Source organism: Tyto alba, unplaced genomic scaffold (assembly GCF_018691265.1).
Source record: "Tyto alba isolate M040663 unplaced genomic scaffold, T.alba_DEE_v4.0 Super-Scaffold_42, whole genome shotgun sequence".
Classification (NCBI taxonomy): domain Eukaryota; kingdom Metazoa; phylum Chordata; class Aves; order Strigiformes; family Tytonidae; genus Tyto; species Tyto alba.
This window is the reverse complement of record NW_024881318.1, coordinates 27634183-27651529: the sequence shown is the minus strand read 5'-3', so window position 1 is coordinate 27651529 and position 17347 is coordinate 27634183. Positions and strand designations below refer to the sequence as shown.

The 17347-nt window shown below is 40.1% G+C and overlaps 1 protein-coding gene across 5 annotated transcripts in view; it reads right to left on the bottom strand.

Annotated features, from left to right (window-relative positions):
- Positions 1 to 17347, bottom strand: part of MAST4 (microtubule associated serine/threonine kinase family member 4) — a 308421-nt gene that overhangs the window by 99909 nt on the left and 191165 nt on the right. The window contains exon 1 of one of the 5 annotated variants that reach the window (XM_033009057.2): positions 9802 to 10099. The exons of the other annotated variants lie outside the window; for them this stretch is intronic. Within the exon in view, the coding sequence (XP_032864948.1) occupies positions 9802 to 9887 (86 nt within the window). The 5' untranslated portion in view covers positions 9888 to 10099. Of the gene's footprint in view, positions 1 to 9801; positions 10100 to 17347 lie in introns of those variants that run through there. 5 annotated transcript variants of the gene reach the window in all.

The following is a 17347-nucleotide window of genomic DNA, read 5'->3' as shown; positions in this document are numbered from 1 at the left end:
CACTTACTGAAATTCCCTTGACATACCCATGCATAAGAACAAGCTAGACAGGCCTAGACTCACTGAAGAAGCAAATTTGTAAAACAAATGTACACAATCTACTTTTTATTAGTTAATTCCGAGAGGGTTAACAGTATTATCACAAAGGATATTAGTTAATTATAACTTCTGACTGAACATCATTGTCAGATGAATGAGTTAACATTTGAGTATCCTCTTTCCAGTTTCCATAAAAGGGAATTAAAAAAAAAGCCATGTGTTAATTTACATTATGAAAACTGTCCTGACAACAGATTCTGGTAAACACCAAGGCATCTGTTAGTAGAAACATAAGTCTGATTTATTCTCATTATCAGTATCTAACTTCCATTTCAGCAAGGAGTGGACTATTATGTTTATGTTTGAACTACATTAAAACTATAAAGATACATTTATCAACTAAAAATTCTGATAAAGATTTTTGCCTTCTCTCAGCATAACCAACAGGAGATGTTGATAACTGATGGCAGAATTTCACCCTAGATTTCTAGGCTCACTGATATTAAGCTATATATTGTTAAATTAAATTACATCTGTTACAAATCTGTTACAAATAACTCTGTCAAGAGAAGAACCAGGGAAGATCCGTTTTCTATGGTTTCATGTCCTCTCCCTGAACCAGAGAATTATATTTTCTACAATCCTCCCACAAAATTTTCATCTCATGCTCCATTCACTACCTAAACTCCCCTCGGGGTCACATTCCCTCACTTTTGGAGTTACTGAAATGCGACCTCTGGGACACTTTGTCAGAACATTACCACCTTTTGGCTGGAAGAAGGTCCTGCCTCCCAGTTACAGAGACTTCTGTGCATCCATCAGGCACACCAGCAAGTTCTCATGTTCCTTTAGAGTTTGGTTTGGGTTTGAGGAGGGAAAGTTTTGTCATTAATGTACCTACTTACAAAATATGCATTTTTAGGACTACTTTAATTTGTTTTCTACTGTTGAGGTTTCTGTTTGTTTTTATGTAAGAATACCTTTCCAGAAAATTTTCGCAACTTATCCAATAAGTAGTAATACAGTTGCCCAAAGAGAATTTTAAGAAGAATTTATGCTACAAGCAGTTTCACTATACTCGGATTTATCAAAGAAAGCTCAGCTAGTTCAAACTACTGTACCCATCTTCTCTGTAACAACTTCAGGATTTAAAGCTGATGCATAAAAACATCACATTTAAGTGCATTTCAAAAAAAAAGCAAAAGATTCTTATAAATATCCATTTGTGATAAATAGCTTTAATAAAACAAATAAGTATTATATAAACTCCTCTCTCCCAGGTACACACAAAAAAAAAAAAAAAAAAAACAAAACAAAACAGCAAAGGGTCAAAAAAGGCATTGCAAGTTGTTTCACATGTGCAAATCTATCTCTTCTAACAAGGGGGATTTTGTTCAGAATCCTGTGCCAAATCTCGTACAGGATGGGGGCCCAGCAGGCCAGAGAGGGAAGACTGACTACACAGTGTTCCCAAATGCATTCAGGAAAACAGCTGGGGAAAATGAAGAAAAGTCTATCCTCCACTACCATTTCAGTTATGAACATCTTGAGTGCTACTTAACATCACAGGTAACGAGTACCACCATTCAAACAAAGTAAATTTCAATCTATTAAAAAGTCAAATTATTAAATTTAATTTTAAATAACCTTTAATTATTAAAAGCAACCTCTCAAGTTGAGCTTCAGACAAAACTGATATTCACAGTATTACCTTAAAAAAAAAAATACTATAAAGTGACTCCTTCCCCTATTTCTCAAGGGAAAAATAGATAGATATCATGGTATTTCACAATGTAAATGCTACACTAGTTTGAATTAATCAAATTCAAAAAATTCAGAGAAGTAAGCCAGTTTCTTCCAGTGGTGGAACAAAGCTGACAGTCTTGTTCAATTTGGGAAGACAAGCCACACTTCTCAGAAACAAGATTATATATGGCTGCACTCTGGGAATTTTCAAAAGCTGTAGTATAAATGTACACAATAAACAGCATAAATACCCTTGTAAGCGGAAAAGCATCTATCCTGTTTATGACAAGATGAGCCTCCGAACATAGCACAAGTAAGAAAAGTTTTTTCTGATTGCTGAACTGCCCTCATAGTATTAATCTCATTCACCTTCTCAACAGATATTATTTTACAGTTGCTGCTTGAGTATTTACATATACAAATGTCTGTGCAGCCTTTGTGAGTGTGTTTATTTGCAGTCTGTACAGGTGTATACATATATACTGATACGTAGGAAAATAAAGAATATTGATAACATATCCTCTCCAACCTTGCAACAGATCAGTTTACATTCATGCAAGTCCCCTGAAAACAAAAACAGGAATTTTGTCAGACACACAAAAAAATGTTCAATCTGATGTACTCCCTTACTGACACACATAAAAGAGTTTGTTTTACAACGACCTTATTGTCTTGAGAGAAACAGCATTTTATAAACTCTGCAATACAATACTATAATCAAGAACTAAGAGAACTGAAGGTAGGTACATTTTTAATCTAAATTATTTCAATACATAACACTTCGCATCATCATTTGTTTCAGCAAATTATTCAGCATTAGAAATGGCATTTCTTCAATAATCAACACCCTTGACAGGACTACCTTAGTCTGCCCAGCATTAACAGAAATTTTTAGAATTGCTTACATGTAAACACTCACATAAAATGATTTTTTTTAATAAAACCAATATATGTATCCTTGATTTCCCCGTAATTTATTTGGATGTTAATAACTATGTTTTAAACCAGTCGAGTTAGAAAAGACAGACACTTTGATCATACAAATATCCATTTTCCTACCAGTAAGCAGTGCGTCATTTGACATCATCATTTTTATGAGGGGAAGAAAAAAGATCCACTTGTGTGTAACCTTTTAACAATTTTTCCTTAACGTATGATTTTAAACCCAAGTTAAGGCCAAATGATAGAGATCAAAAGCAGGCTATTACATGCTAGAACACCTATATCATTACCGCATATGCAGAAAAAAAGAATGGGTGGGATAAGGAAATTGCAACAGTTTTTACTTTCTAATCACCAAACTCAACATGCCAGTATTCCATGGGAATAACAGATTTTACTTACAATAGCTAGATTTTACTTACAATCTTTCAAGAACAATAGAGCATGGTGGTTTTCCTTATTCCTGAACAATCATTTAGGGAAGACCATTGCTAACTGAAAGAAAGGGTGAAAAAGCCAATATATTTATTCTGGCATGATCCCAATATTTCCGTACTGATCTGTCAGTGGTAGGAACACCAGTAACATGCAGTTTGTAGCTCTGAAGTCCCTCTATTTGGTAGATCAATCTGGAAATTGTTCCAGTTTACTTCTGATATATGTTTATATTTCCTGGGAACCATACCAAAAGGAGTTTTCTAGTTCACTACTATTCAATTTGGTTTGAGCATTTTAACTAAAACCACAAAACCGACCTACCATGAGATTGAAAGCTGCACTGTAAGTATCCGTGGGTGTTTTTATCTTGGCTTTATTTGGTGGAAGAGTCTACTGAAATAGATCTAAATAATATCAGTATGCATCAATAGTATATAAAACATGCACTGCTACAAGAAAAGAAAAAAAATAAAAAGAGACTGAAAAATTAGTGCTGAGAAGTATGTGGCCTCAGAAATGGTTAGAAAAACCCTAAATATGTTAACTGTGAGTGATCTCCTTAAACGTCTCTACCAGTATACATCCAAGTCACATGAAAAATTAAGTAACCATGCAGTGTTATGCAGTAGACCCCCCCATATCAGATGAAACTCAGATTCCAATATAGGACACTTGCATATTATGCCTAGACACAATCTTATGTATTAATACTGTATATTCTTGTGGATGGCTTTAAAATGTCACAATTACAGCAGTAAGTGAAGTTGTGAAGGTTCAGAGACAAAAATTCTCTGAAAGTTCCCCCAGAGAAAATCCAGGAGTTGTCACTGAATGTGACACACCTGTTGAGTAAGGCTGAATCAAAGATAAGTGAGCTTTCTGGTTTTCCTCAGTTTGGGAAATACGGTATGGCACGTATGCATCTGTCCTGGTGCCATCAAAGTGTTCCTTCCAACGTATCTACCTCCTACTAAACAGTTTTCTATTGACATGTAACATGACATCCTGATCCAGGTCTACAGCCTGCAGACAATGTGGCAATGCACACAGAAGAACTGCATGTGACGTTAAACAGTTTTACACCATTATTGAATTCGTGTGACATATTTAATAAGCTTCATTAAAGATGTTTAACCTAAATCAGTTAGCATTATTTTCATATTCTAAACACAGTGGCTCAAAATATTCAATGATTTCATGTCTCATAACTAACCAAATTATTACTACTCATGGGCTTTGTAAGCCATGCACACTGACATGTGTAACAAAATCACAGGGAACCTACTCTGAAATCCACTTATCTGATCACCAGAGGCAAGCCCATCAATCAGTATGTGTAGCCACACAAGCAGGTAGACTACTGCTACCAGAATTTTGAAGCTGTCTGACAGAAGGTGCAGCAGAAGAACGAACTATTATCCACTGCATGAGCGAGTTCCTGTGTGCTTTAAAATTACATTTGAGAAGGATCAGTCAACTTCTAATACAGCAAGAACTGTAATGGCTCTGTAGAACATCAACAGCAGATGTAAGCCAAATTCAATGAAGTGGGAGGACTGAATCTCTGTGTAATGTGCCCACAACATGTGATGTGTCCCAACAACCACAGCTCACGAAGGGATGTCTGGACTACTGTCTTTTTGATTCCCTGAGTAAGAAACACAAAGACTGTCTTTTCCTGTGTAACAGCAGTCATTAACCACAACGGTGGAAAAAAAAAAAAAAATATAAAAATTACAGCTTCTTTCAGCATGTTCCAGCACTTTCTTAAGCTTCTTTATTTTGCTGTTATTTCAGCTTTCCTCAAGTTCTCTACAGTAAGATCCTTTGGTCAAACTCTAAATTGGGTTTGACCCTAAAATTTAACAAAATAGTATTTTTTCCAGAGTAAAAACTAAGCAAAAAATAAGAATATGACCAGATGAATCCTCAGCAGTCTGGCTGAAGCTAAGAAACAATAACGGCTCATTGGAGAAAACCGTTTGTTGCCAACATTCAGATTGTAAGAAGAACTTGAAATACAGTAATTGAACAAAAAGATTGGCCAAATAAAGTAACCAGAATAAACACAACACATTCACTTCAACGGTAAGACTGTAACACTATCCCCCTAACACACACCCCTTACTGTGAATGAAAGGAAATTAAATTACCAAGATACATTAACACCTCACTATGTAGCACAGAAAGCAGTGGGATCGTTAGTCCAACAGATTAACTTCTAACAAAGCATTTTCAATGACAATGTGTTTTGAAAGCACAGGTAGCCTGCACAGAGGTATTTTTTATTCCCCCCAGTTTTGGGATAATGATCTTATCTCTAAAATATTTAACATCTATTAAGATAATAGCTCCCTCTCTCTTGGATGTAGGAATTAAGGTGAATGAAGAGGTTTGAAAGGGTGAAGGAAGAGGTAAAACTCTTCAAATCACCGCACTCCAAAACACACATTAAAAGTAACACAACAAAAAGAAATTATTTTCTAACTTTTAACTGACATTTACTCATGTGGAACAAAAGTAAAATAACTCAACTTGGAGCACAAATTCAGTGGCATCAATACAATTATACTTCCTTTCTGTGGCTGCTTTTATGTTAATTAGTGTGCTTGGTTTTCTTATGTCACCAAGAAGACCACTTTAAACACCTATTATTGAATGTAACAACCCATTTATAGTGTACTTACATATAATACTATGTTGACAAGGGAAAAAAAACAAGATCTATACAAGAACCAATAGCAAGAGTTTACACTGTAACTTTAAAATCACTGCATATACTCAAACTACCAACTCAGAGAAGTTCAAAAAGCCTACTCAGTATTTTCCAGGAAGCATGCTGTCCCAAAACTAGTAATACTACAACAAAGTTTGACAACTCATGTCTCTGAGTTTCCAATAAAAGTTACAATTTTCATTTGAACATTTCACAAATTGTTATGAACTGTTAGAATGTATTGATTATTACTTGATAATTGATGGATATTTTAATTCGGTATCAGGAAAGTCTCAGTATCACTTCAGTGACTGTATACAAATAATGAAGTTTCAACACAAATCATCCAGGAGTCTACTTTGGCTGAGAAGCAATTGGGCAAGCATTCATAATTCCATGCCTTGGGAAAAAAACAAAACAAAACAAAACCAACACTAACTCAAAGGAAAAGCAATTGTAATAACACTGCTGCAGTGCAACTACTACAAAAAAAAAAAGCAAGGGAAAAGCACTTTAAAAAAAACAAAAAAAACAAAAAAAACAATGAATCACTGGCTTGTCTGTTTTGTAGAAGATACACAGAGAAGATCTGAGACAGAAGAGAACTAAATACATATCAAAGAATGAAGTAGAAAATATTAAAGTTATTTTTTTCCATATGAAAAAAGTATGTGCGTGCACACCCATCCATACGTAAATCTACACATCGATCTATATAAATAAATGTATACACATACACACAGACCCCTACTCTCTCTCTAGTCCTCTAATCCAGATGATGTCATTTCAGGCAGGAACCTGAAGTTAGTACTATGAAGGGTCCACATGCCTATAGCAATAGAAAAGTAACATAATACGTGGTGATATACATGTTTCATTCTCTGTAAAAGCACATGGTGTAATCCATGTCATTTATAGGCTCAGTGATTTGAATACCAAATGCCTCCAATTTATAATTGAAGAGAATTTTTCTACCCACCAGTCCTGAAAACCCACTCCGTGACTTGAAAGTCAGGCTGGGATATTTCTTGTTCGGGTATCACTTCCAGAAAGAACTGCTGCAATTGAAATTCAGCTAAGTCTACTGTTGGAAAACAGAAGTAAAAAAATCTTAATGACAGACTTCAATCAGCAAGTAAGACCATAAACTATGTTTTATGTCCATTTTATAGAACTTAGCTGCCAGGCACAACACTACAATCTGAAGGAGAATAGACTATCTTCATTCTTTACTTCTAGAACCTCAAAGATAAATAAATGCCTACATCAAGTAAATCCACACAAAGAAAGAAAATTTTTAGTCCTAGTAGACAATTCTCATTACCCCAAGTGTCAAGAAAGTAGGATAGTGCTCATAGAAAGGATGGGGCCTAGCAGGCCATAGGAGTCCTGATAGTATAGGTAAAAGTAATTGAACAGGCAAAAGGAACGTATCCAAGAGGCAAAAGTGCCCAACCAAAACATAAAATCAGTGCTCTCACACTGGCAAGGAGTCCCAAAGCCAACTATGGATACTACCAGAAAGAACAATGAACATCCCTTGTAAAGCTTTCATGAAACATGAAGGCTTCTCATAATCTGGACAACAGTTTCATATGCAGTGTTACTGATAAGAAAAAAAGAAAAAATTCCTTGAATCAGTGGACCTGAAACTTTCACTTAAGCACAACCTGGTGATTTCGATTACAGGAATTAGACTCTCTTCAAGCCTACTCATAGCCTACTCTTTGGTCTCTAAAATGCCTGGAAAACTACAAAACAGGTGTTGCTACCACTACCCAGAAGTGCTCTTTTAGAAAGGGAAAGCATCCTGTAGCAAGTAAGCAGCTATCCTTCCACTCTTCTACAGGTGACTGCGAGCCTGTGAAGATAGTCCGGATGAGATAAAGTTCACAACACACCCACCCAGCTGGTACTTTAACCCATGCCCTTTTCTGCAGCAGAACTGGGAGAATTTGTACTGTCTGTATTGGTTTTACTCCTCCTGACAGTTTTAATGCTCTAGGATCTATCACTTATATTAGTAGATGAATTATGAATACAGGAGTGCAGGGAACAGGTCTATCTTTAAGAAGAGAGCTTAAGAAGTGGGCCAGCCCTGGAGACGGCAAGAGAGCAGATGCTGAGCTCCCCATCCAGATGAGAGAACAGGCCTGAGAAAGGAGAGTATCTGGGCCCATTAAGAGTAACCAGCCTTCAAACTCCACTGATGATTTTTAGTTTCACAATGCTGTGACATACTGATTTTGGCACAGAGCGCATTAAATGTCAAATATCTCTGTAATACATAAAATATAAGTGCATATATGGCTTGTACTATTCACTGATATGCCATATATGTGATACGCTGAGGCAGAATTCAGTGCTGATTTAAAAATTCTTTCGAATATTTCAACAAACCCAGTATAGTATTAAATGTTTGAAAAGCAGGAAATCATCCAAATATAAAACAAACAACAACAAAAAAAAAACAAAAACAACAAAATAAAACTAAACTGAAACAAACAACAGGAAAAAAAACAACCAAACAAAAAGACAAACCAACCAATCAAAAAGAACTCACAAGTGGCACACATGTATTTCATGCTTCTTGTGAAGTCTACCAAATCTCTCTCCTCGACCTGCCATGCAGCCATACACTTTATAAAAGTTATTTTTAGGTCTTTACCACAGGTGCAAACCTACTCGAGTAAAAAAAGTGAAAATTACTTGAAAAAGCCCCAGCACGTTCCTCTCTTTAAACACAGACACATTTGCAGCAGAAAAAATGCATAAGGCCTATTTGGACACTCAGCTGATGCTACATAAGAGTTAAAAAAAAAAAAATTTCCAAGGGAGAAATAATAATTAACTATAAAATACCTCAGCACTTACAATTACTTCAAGTTAGACACATAAAGAATAGCTATACACTGAAGGAACAGTTGTGCATTGATGTGAAATAGGCCACCTGATCTTCCTATCTTAACTTTGTGCCATTCAACAGACAGACTGTTTCCTTTTCAAAAATATCAGTACATAAATATGTAAGGCTTAGGAACAGCCAGATCTAGGTGACCTCTGCTAAGCCTCTATCTGGCTTGCTTTTCAGCCAGCAGGAAAAAAAGAATTTCACACACGTTCTCCAAAGATAAAACAAAACCTAACATTCAAAGTAGTTTCACAGACAGAAGCATGTCATAATTTAACATCACAATTGGTATGTCTCAAAATGGTACGCAGGGCACTAGTTAACAAAGTCACAAAGTTGTATAAACTTTTGCTACTTCTTGTGATAGAGGCATATACTTCATTGCAAGGGATACCACGACACACACAAAAAAAAAATGACCAAGATGTAAAAGCTTGTCAGTAATCTGTCCGTTGGACCACAGAACCCTTTAACTTTTGCTCAGCATTTACTGTTTCCAAACCTTTCTTCCCTTCTGACAACAATCAAAATGCTACAAAAATTTTAAAAAATAAAACCGCCATTCCTGTATTAACAAACGCCAGCTAGACTGCCTAAAAAAGTAGTTACAGGAACCTGTCTCTTTAAGAGCACCGCACCGAACAAAGTAGGCTATCCTGAGTTGCCCATATAAAATGTATCTGCTCCAGATAAAAGGTCAAATACTTGAGAGCATGCTGAGAGCGGCTTTAAGAAAAAGGGGGAGGGTGGACAGGCAGGAGAAAACACCACCTTGTAAAAGGAAGCAGAGTAATAAGCAGCGTTTGCTTTAAGAAAAACCACCAAACTGGAAGAACCCCAACGGACTCCCAAGGAGAGCCTCACAGCTCTCGTCGCTTAAGCCCAGGAGAAGCCCAGAGGCCGAGCGTCCCGCCGCCGGCCGCCGAGCGAGAAGCGCGGCGGGCCCCGCCGGCGCCGCTCACCTGGCAGCGGGCGGGACCCCGCCGCCCCCCGCCGCCCCCCGACTCACCTCTGCGTCCGGCGGAGGCGGCTGCCGCTCCTCAGGTGGGGCAGCGTGAAGCTGAAAAGCACCATCCAAGAATTTGGGTCCGACATATCCGATCACCCTGCTTTCCAATCCCTTAAAGACTCGGTGCCATAATACAAGGAGGGGGAACGAAGAGCGCCCCGGGCACCCTCAGCAGAGAAAGTGCGGAGCGGCAGGGACCCTCCCCGGCCCAGACAGCGACACCTCCGACCCTCAGCAACTTTACCGTGCGGCTGCTCCGCGGGGCCCCGCCCCGCCCGGCGCCGCCCCGCCCCGGCAGCGACCATTCGCGCCCGCGCAGGGGTCGCCCGGTCGCACCTTCTTTCTCCTCCGCTCGCCGCCGCCAGCAGCTCCCCGCCTGCCCCCCCCGCGGCGGGCCTCCCCCGCTCCGCTCCCGCCCGGCGGCGGCGATGCGGGCGCCCGGGGGCCGCCGCCGGGCCACCAGCTGCCGCCCCCCTCCCCCCCCCGCGCCCGGGAGCACCGGCCGGCGGCACCTCGCGGCCCTGCCCGCACGGTGCCCACAGCGGGGCCCGCGCGCTCTGCTCTGCCGGACACGGCAAGCGAAGACCCCTGACGTTCCGTTTAAATGTACAGACAATGTATGCCGCTGCTAGAACTCGTGCCTAGCCCAGGAGAACTGACAGCACAGGTACTTCGTTGCGATCTTCCACCTTGGCTACCTGCCACTCCAGAGACCAGGCGTTTGCCACAGAAAGCTGGGACGCCTGCCTCCGTTACCAGCTGTCCCTCTCAAGAAAGCTACCCTGAAACACAGGCTGGCAAAAGAAGGGTACGGAAAAGCTTTGAGTACCTTTTCCACCCAAAACGGTGACCTAATTCCTCAGGTATTTTGAATCATTTCCTCTTCTTCCTCTTCCCAACTTTCCTCCTTTGCTTCTCTCTTTGGCTCCCAGCTCAGCTGGTTTGTTTTCTTGACATTCCCCCTCACAGCCCCCCATCATTCCACCATCACTTCACTTCTCAGTTTAGCCCCCTGTGTGCTTGCTGCTGTCCTCAGTCTTTTCGCTCCTAATTCCAGCACCACCCTCAGGCCCTCTCCTCTCTCCACAGCTCTGTCTAGACTAGCATTTTTCCTTACATCTCTGCTGTACGCAAATAAAAGTGTTTCTAAAGTTGCTACTGTAATGCACTGACACTCAGTAGTGCCAAACTCCAGCTGTCAGAAGCAATGGTGGTCACCTATCAAGACAGTTACTGTGGCTTCAAAAAATTACAAGGTTTGTTTTAACATACTTAAAATTTCCATTTGCCTTTTTGTTTCTCTCAGTGTAGCATTTAAGGGGCTTGGTCACATCTAAGGTTATGGAAAGGACACTAGAAGTTTTGTTAATGAGACTGGTTACTTATTTTACTGAAAGCAAGGTTACTGCATCATCTCAACACTGCAAGCCCTACGCTGCACTGAGAGAGATTATGTATCACTGTGGTTAAATGGTTGTCTGCAACAGTAGGAGGAAAATCATGAGAAACAAGAAAAACCCGATGTAAATACAGAGCAGTCTAACGCTTAGGTAAGGGTAAACTTGTGGTGCATCGCACTGCAGAGCTGGAAGGACTCACATGACACTCGGGGTGAGACAGATCTCTGTACCAGCTCAGCATGTAACACAGCATTGCAATGTTAACCCTCATTCTGAAAAGCCTTCAGAAAGACACATTGCAAAGAAGGCGCCAGTGTCCTCTAACAAACTAAAACATGTTTATTTTTGGGGTGCAGAGAACATTTGGGTAGTTTTACAAGTCACAGCTACAAACTTGTATCTTATTCAGGACGTGGGTTTAGATAGGCATTTAACAAGGTGTTCACGCAGCAGTTACCACCAAAGGCCTTACTACAAATCCCCAGCAGACACCATTTGCTGACATGCCACTGTAAGTAAGTCAGTTTAGCACTGATCAAACACAAAAGAACCATCTAACACTTATCTAAAGATGTTTTAATTTTAGAAGAGACCAGTTCCATATGAGAAGAGGGAACAGCCCAATCTGGGCCCCAGGTCAGATTCTCTTGTACGAGTAAATCTGAAATGGCTGCAGAAGCTGGTATTTGGGACGATCTCCACCCGTGCCCCCCACAATGGCTCATCAGGAGGGCACTTCCCAGACAGCCTGCATGCCTGATCTTTTTATACCCCTTCATTAGGACGGAGATGTAGTATTCACATCTACTCTAGCCAGTAACAGAAAACTGCTCATCCACTTCTTTCTGCTTTGAGGCATGCTTGCCCACACAGAGTGCAAAGCTTTAAAAGTTTATGTGAAGGCAAGTATGGCTGACAAACCTCCTTTCTTAAAACTTAAGAAGAAAATCCACAAATCTCTACATATAAACACTGAGAAACGTCTCCTCCTCCATGTACTCTACTACCTCATCTTCTCTGCTATGTACACAAGTTTCTGCCTGTAATCACCATGTTGGGAGAAAGAATTGCACATAATCATGAAACCAGGGGATTTTACCTATCTGATGTTGTGAACAGCAATAGCTAAAGAGTAACAACAAAGTTTTCTACCTATCGTGGGAAAAGTTTCAGTGTCCCTATCGCCCCGCAAGCCTTCCCCTCTACTCACCCTTCCTAAGAGGCAGTTAAAGGAGTATCTTCCCTCTCAGAGTAACAAAAGCAGTTCAGGTTTCATAACTCAGCCAAGTGTATCACGTGTGAGGTGATGCTGGAACATGGAGGCCAAAACTCATTTCATACCAAGGCCAAAAATTAGCAATCTTTTATCTAATTTTTCTGTAAATAAACTCACAATTTCTTTGTGAAAATATCTACCACTTTATCAACAATGATGTGAAGCCTCCAATGCTGAAACATACCCTAAAAGTTATGAAAAATGAAGCAAGACTAGCCTATCATACTTTGGGCAAAGACCCACCTTAAAAACGAAGATGAATGATGCTTGCAAGTAGACTAATTCTGATGGAAAAGAAGTTTAATCTTCCTGTGTATAATCAGAAGGATGATTATACCAAAAGCCATTACACAGACCTGGCTACTGCAATACACATTTCACAATCTGACAAGTTGGATCTTTGCCAAAGCAGAAAAGAATGAAGAAATTCTAGGTAAAAGTTTCTGTCCATTTATATAGCAACAGAGGATATCCTAATCACATCAGAGTGTTGTTCTACATTCAATACTGAACATTGTTTACTTCAAATTGTGGTTTCTCATGGTCAAAAACCTTGCAATTCCATCTCCTGACCCTGCACAGATTATTCACAAACAATAGCTCTCTGAGTTACGCGGCCTGTGAATTCAAACATAGCTTTACCTTGACTTTCTGTGCACAGTTAGATGCACACACAGTCCTGCTAGTCAGGCTGTTTCTAACATGGGCTCAAAAGCAAGGAGACTCGAGTATTTTTATGAAGTGCTTGGTGGACATACACATATTAAGGCAATAGAGACACTTTGACAAAGGCATGGAAATGACAGGAGTTGTGAGAAGACCAGCACAATCTCACAACAACCTTGTAACAATTAATATGCTTCATAAAGGGAAACATAGGCCTTATACTTAAGGGCACAGCACGTAAATGATGGTGAAGACTTTGTAATGCCTGTCAATAAACAACATAGCTTCCAAAGTGGTGCCTGCAGTTTGTGGCTTTCCATGCCACAGAAACACCTAATTTCAAAGCAAACACCTCAAGGGAGAGTGAGGTTTTGCAAGCTAATTAAGCGGGCACTACATGGCTACTAAAGGGCCACCTTTTCTCCCAATTTAGTGAGCTGGATCAGCTCACTGAGGGACAACCCAGTCCTAGACAACCCAGGACTAGACCCAGTACAAGGGAAGCAGATGGAGCAAATGATCAGGCAGAGAGGCAGTGGCAGCAGGATGACTTCTTTGGCAGTGGCTATCCCTTAAATTGGGATATCAGTACTGATAGTGCTGCTTATCCTCTGCAAACACAGGCTCAATAGCCAGATTTTGTCTTGTTTTGTAAGCCAGCACTCACCTCTGCCATGTAGATGCTAAGATTAGTAAAATCCTAATAGCACAGGCCTAATACTGAGTAAGGAGGTAAATTCGTGAACCATGAAAGAAGAAAGGTTGCCTTAAGGCATCTTTTGTACTTTTGTGGTAAAGGAAGATTATATAATCATATCTTTTAGCATCAAAGAAATGCTTCTCATTCCATCAATACCTTGGAAGGATGTTAGATTAGAACTGTATTTGCAGATGGATTGAGAGGAGTTAGTCTTTGGTTCAGTTCAGCCTTTTGTCCTGGGTTTGAGTGAGTGGTGGGGTTTCTGAGTAGCAGGGGAGGGGGCTACAGTAGTGACCCCCTGTGAGAAGCTTCTTGAAGTTCCCCCAGCTCCAAGTCAGATCCACCTCTGCACCAAGGCTGAGCCAATCAGCTGCACCTTTGTAATACTGTATTTAAAAAGGGACCTAGGAGGAAGTATTGGACTTGTGAGGAGAAGCTGTGACGTCTATGTGAACACCAAGGTCAGTGGAGGAATGGAGGAGGAAAGGGGAAAGGTGTGCTGGAGCCCCCCCCCCCCCCTCCCTGCCACCCGTGAAGGTCTAGGGTGGAGCAGACACTGATTTATGGCCTGCGAGGGGCCTCAAATGTAATTTAAGGTGATCATGCCCAAAGAAGGCCGGGATCCTGTGGGAAGAAGCAGCCTCTGCTGTTGTAGTTTGGCACTGGAAGGACTGAAGCATGCAGGGGTGTCCCACATCAGAGTAGCTCGGGAAGGGCTGCAGCCTGTGGGAGAGACTCCAGTTGGAGAAAGTTTGTGGAGGACTGCCTCCTGTGAGAGGGGGACCATGCTGGAGCAGCGGGAGGAACTTCCAGAAGTTCAGCCCCCCCAGATGGAAAAAGCAGCAGCACTGACTGCACCCCCTCACTCCCTGCCCCTGCACTGCTAGGAGGAGGAGGTAGAGATATCAGGAGCAGAGCTGAGCCTGGGAAGAAGGGAGGGGTGAAGGGAAGGTGTTCTCAAGATGTGGTAATGCTTCTCACTGTCCTACTCTGTTAAGTGTTGTTGTTAGTGTCTGTATTAAACTTACGTTCTCTTTTCTCCCTGTAATGAGTCTGCCTTTTGCTTGTGACTGTAATGGGTGATTCATCACTCCTTGTCCTATCTTGAATCCCAAGCCTTTGCTTATTTTCTCCTTCTCAGCACTGGGGGAGAACGTTGAAGTGAGTGGCTGCATGGTGTTCAGTGGTCTGCCGAGCTCAAACCACCGAGCCTTTTGCTTTATTTTCTCCTCAGCGCTTGGGGGGAAGGGGGAGTGGGCAGTTGTGTGGTGCTCAGTGGCCCTCTGAGCTCAAACCACGATACCTTTTTAGTCAGATCATTATTAAAGGAACTGGCTAAACTCCTCATTCAATTATCGCTATTTTCAAAGTGTCTTGGAATACCTGGAACTTCTAAAACAGTGAAACTAAGCTGTCATGTCGCAACACTCCTTTAAAAGGATAAACAGGACACTAGCTGCCATCAGGAATTAATTCAGGTACAGTAACGTGCTTGGTGTCACTAAACACAGTTTTACACATAAAACAGTCTGCTCAAACAGATCTTTTTTCAAATGAGATTTCAAGTCTGGCCAATAAACATCTCAGCTGACGATACATTGAGACATCTGTTAAACATTCAACCTATCTCCTCACAATATCTTAATAACAACCAGCACAATGCAAATATTTTTGCATGATACAGGAAACATTAAAACTCACCAATACATTTGAAAAAGTAACTGCATATTAAATGTTTCTAGTGGATCATACAGGGTTATATTCTTTGCTTAATACAATTCAATACTGCCATCAGTGATCTGGAAAAAAAAATATTATAATCTTTCCGGCAAACAACATAAAAGAGGAAAATAACATCATGAACAAGACATTTTATCATTGGATAACGCTGCCTTGTTCGAACAACACACATTCTAGTCTTTTTAGACATTAAGTCATATCAAAGCTCAAAAAACTCCAAAGACATAATATACGGCAAGATTCTCAAAGGCAGGAACAATGCAAAGAATTGCAGTACTGTCACAGATAAACATCTGAAGAGGAGCTCTTAACATGATGGTATTGCTAAAAGAATCAACATCTCTCAGATCTACAAGCAGGAAAATCTCTCATGGGAGTAAGGAGATGATACAGATGAACACTGAGGAGCTTGTGGCACTTTCTAAATGTTGCAGGAAAGTCAGGAGGTGTTCAAGAAAAAAAAATATTATAATGAAAGCTGAACAATATTGGGCAGCTTGAAAAGCTTTAGACCTCTTTAAAAGCTTTAACCAAGGCTAAAGGAGTACCTTGGTCATTTGGTATTTGTATCTCCAGCAGGAAAAAATTTCTGGGAGGAGACAGGTTGTAAGAACAGGGAACTTCATCCTGTCACTCCTTCACACATAGTAGAGTTAGGGGTTCAAAATGCACGAGGAAGATGAAAAAGCAGTTTTAAATTCTTTCACCTTACCCATTGTAACACAGTGGATTTCCCATCACTGTAAATCTCACGTGTGACATGCCTTTCTACCTAAAAAAAACTAATCACATTTCAAACAAGAGTTAGAGGATGGATTAAAAAACTAATAAACAACGTTCTACTGCTTATTTTATATGGTAAGACAAGCTAGAAGATGTTACTGGTCTATTCAGTCCTTAAAATGTACTAATTAATAATTATTTTTACATTACTCTTAATTACAATCACTGAAATCTTGCTCCCTCTAGCGGTTGATGTTGATGTTTATTACCTTCTATTCACAAGATTTTCACTGTGGGATGTACAGTGTAAAAATAAGTTGAAGAAATCACAGAAAGAAAAGAAGTATTTTGTAGGTATACAATGTATATCTTCCCAATTTCTGAATTTACTTAGAACTGTTTATAAATACACATAAACACTATTGCTGTAACCAATTCTGAAGTAACATGCAACAGTCAAATAAACCTCCCACTGCTCTAGTTTATTATAGCTCATTTAATATAAAAACATTTAGGAAAAGCAATGGTTCCAGGATCTCTTCCCGTTCTGAAAGGTTCTAAATAGATGCACATTATTAATTCAAAGTTAAATGCACTGTGTAGTCATCTGCATCAGGGAACACTATTTTTAATCCAACATCTCGTTAATTGCAGTGAAGCGAGCCAACCACACTAACAACTATGCTACCTACTTGCTCTGGTCACAGAGACTGGCTGATGCTTCTGAGCTAATGTAGCAAACAAGCAGACTAATGAGAAAGTGTGAAGGAGCCATTTCCCATTTTTATCACTGAATTTACATTTATCTTGGCAAGTAGAGAAAACATTACTACAGTTCAGAAGCGCTACTTTATGTGGTAAGCAAGTCCAGAAAGGGAGAGAAAACAGAAAACATCTGATAAAAATATAATAATTTTCCAGATACCGTGGTACTTGGACCTTGACTTCATTATCAGAAATACCGGGGGGGGGGGTGGGGGGGGTGGGGGGCGGGGAGAACAACTAAAAATACTCTATTACATAGCTAAGCCTATCCTGCTT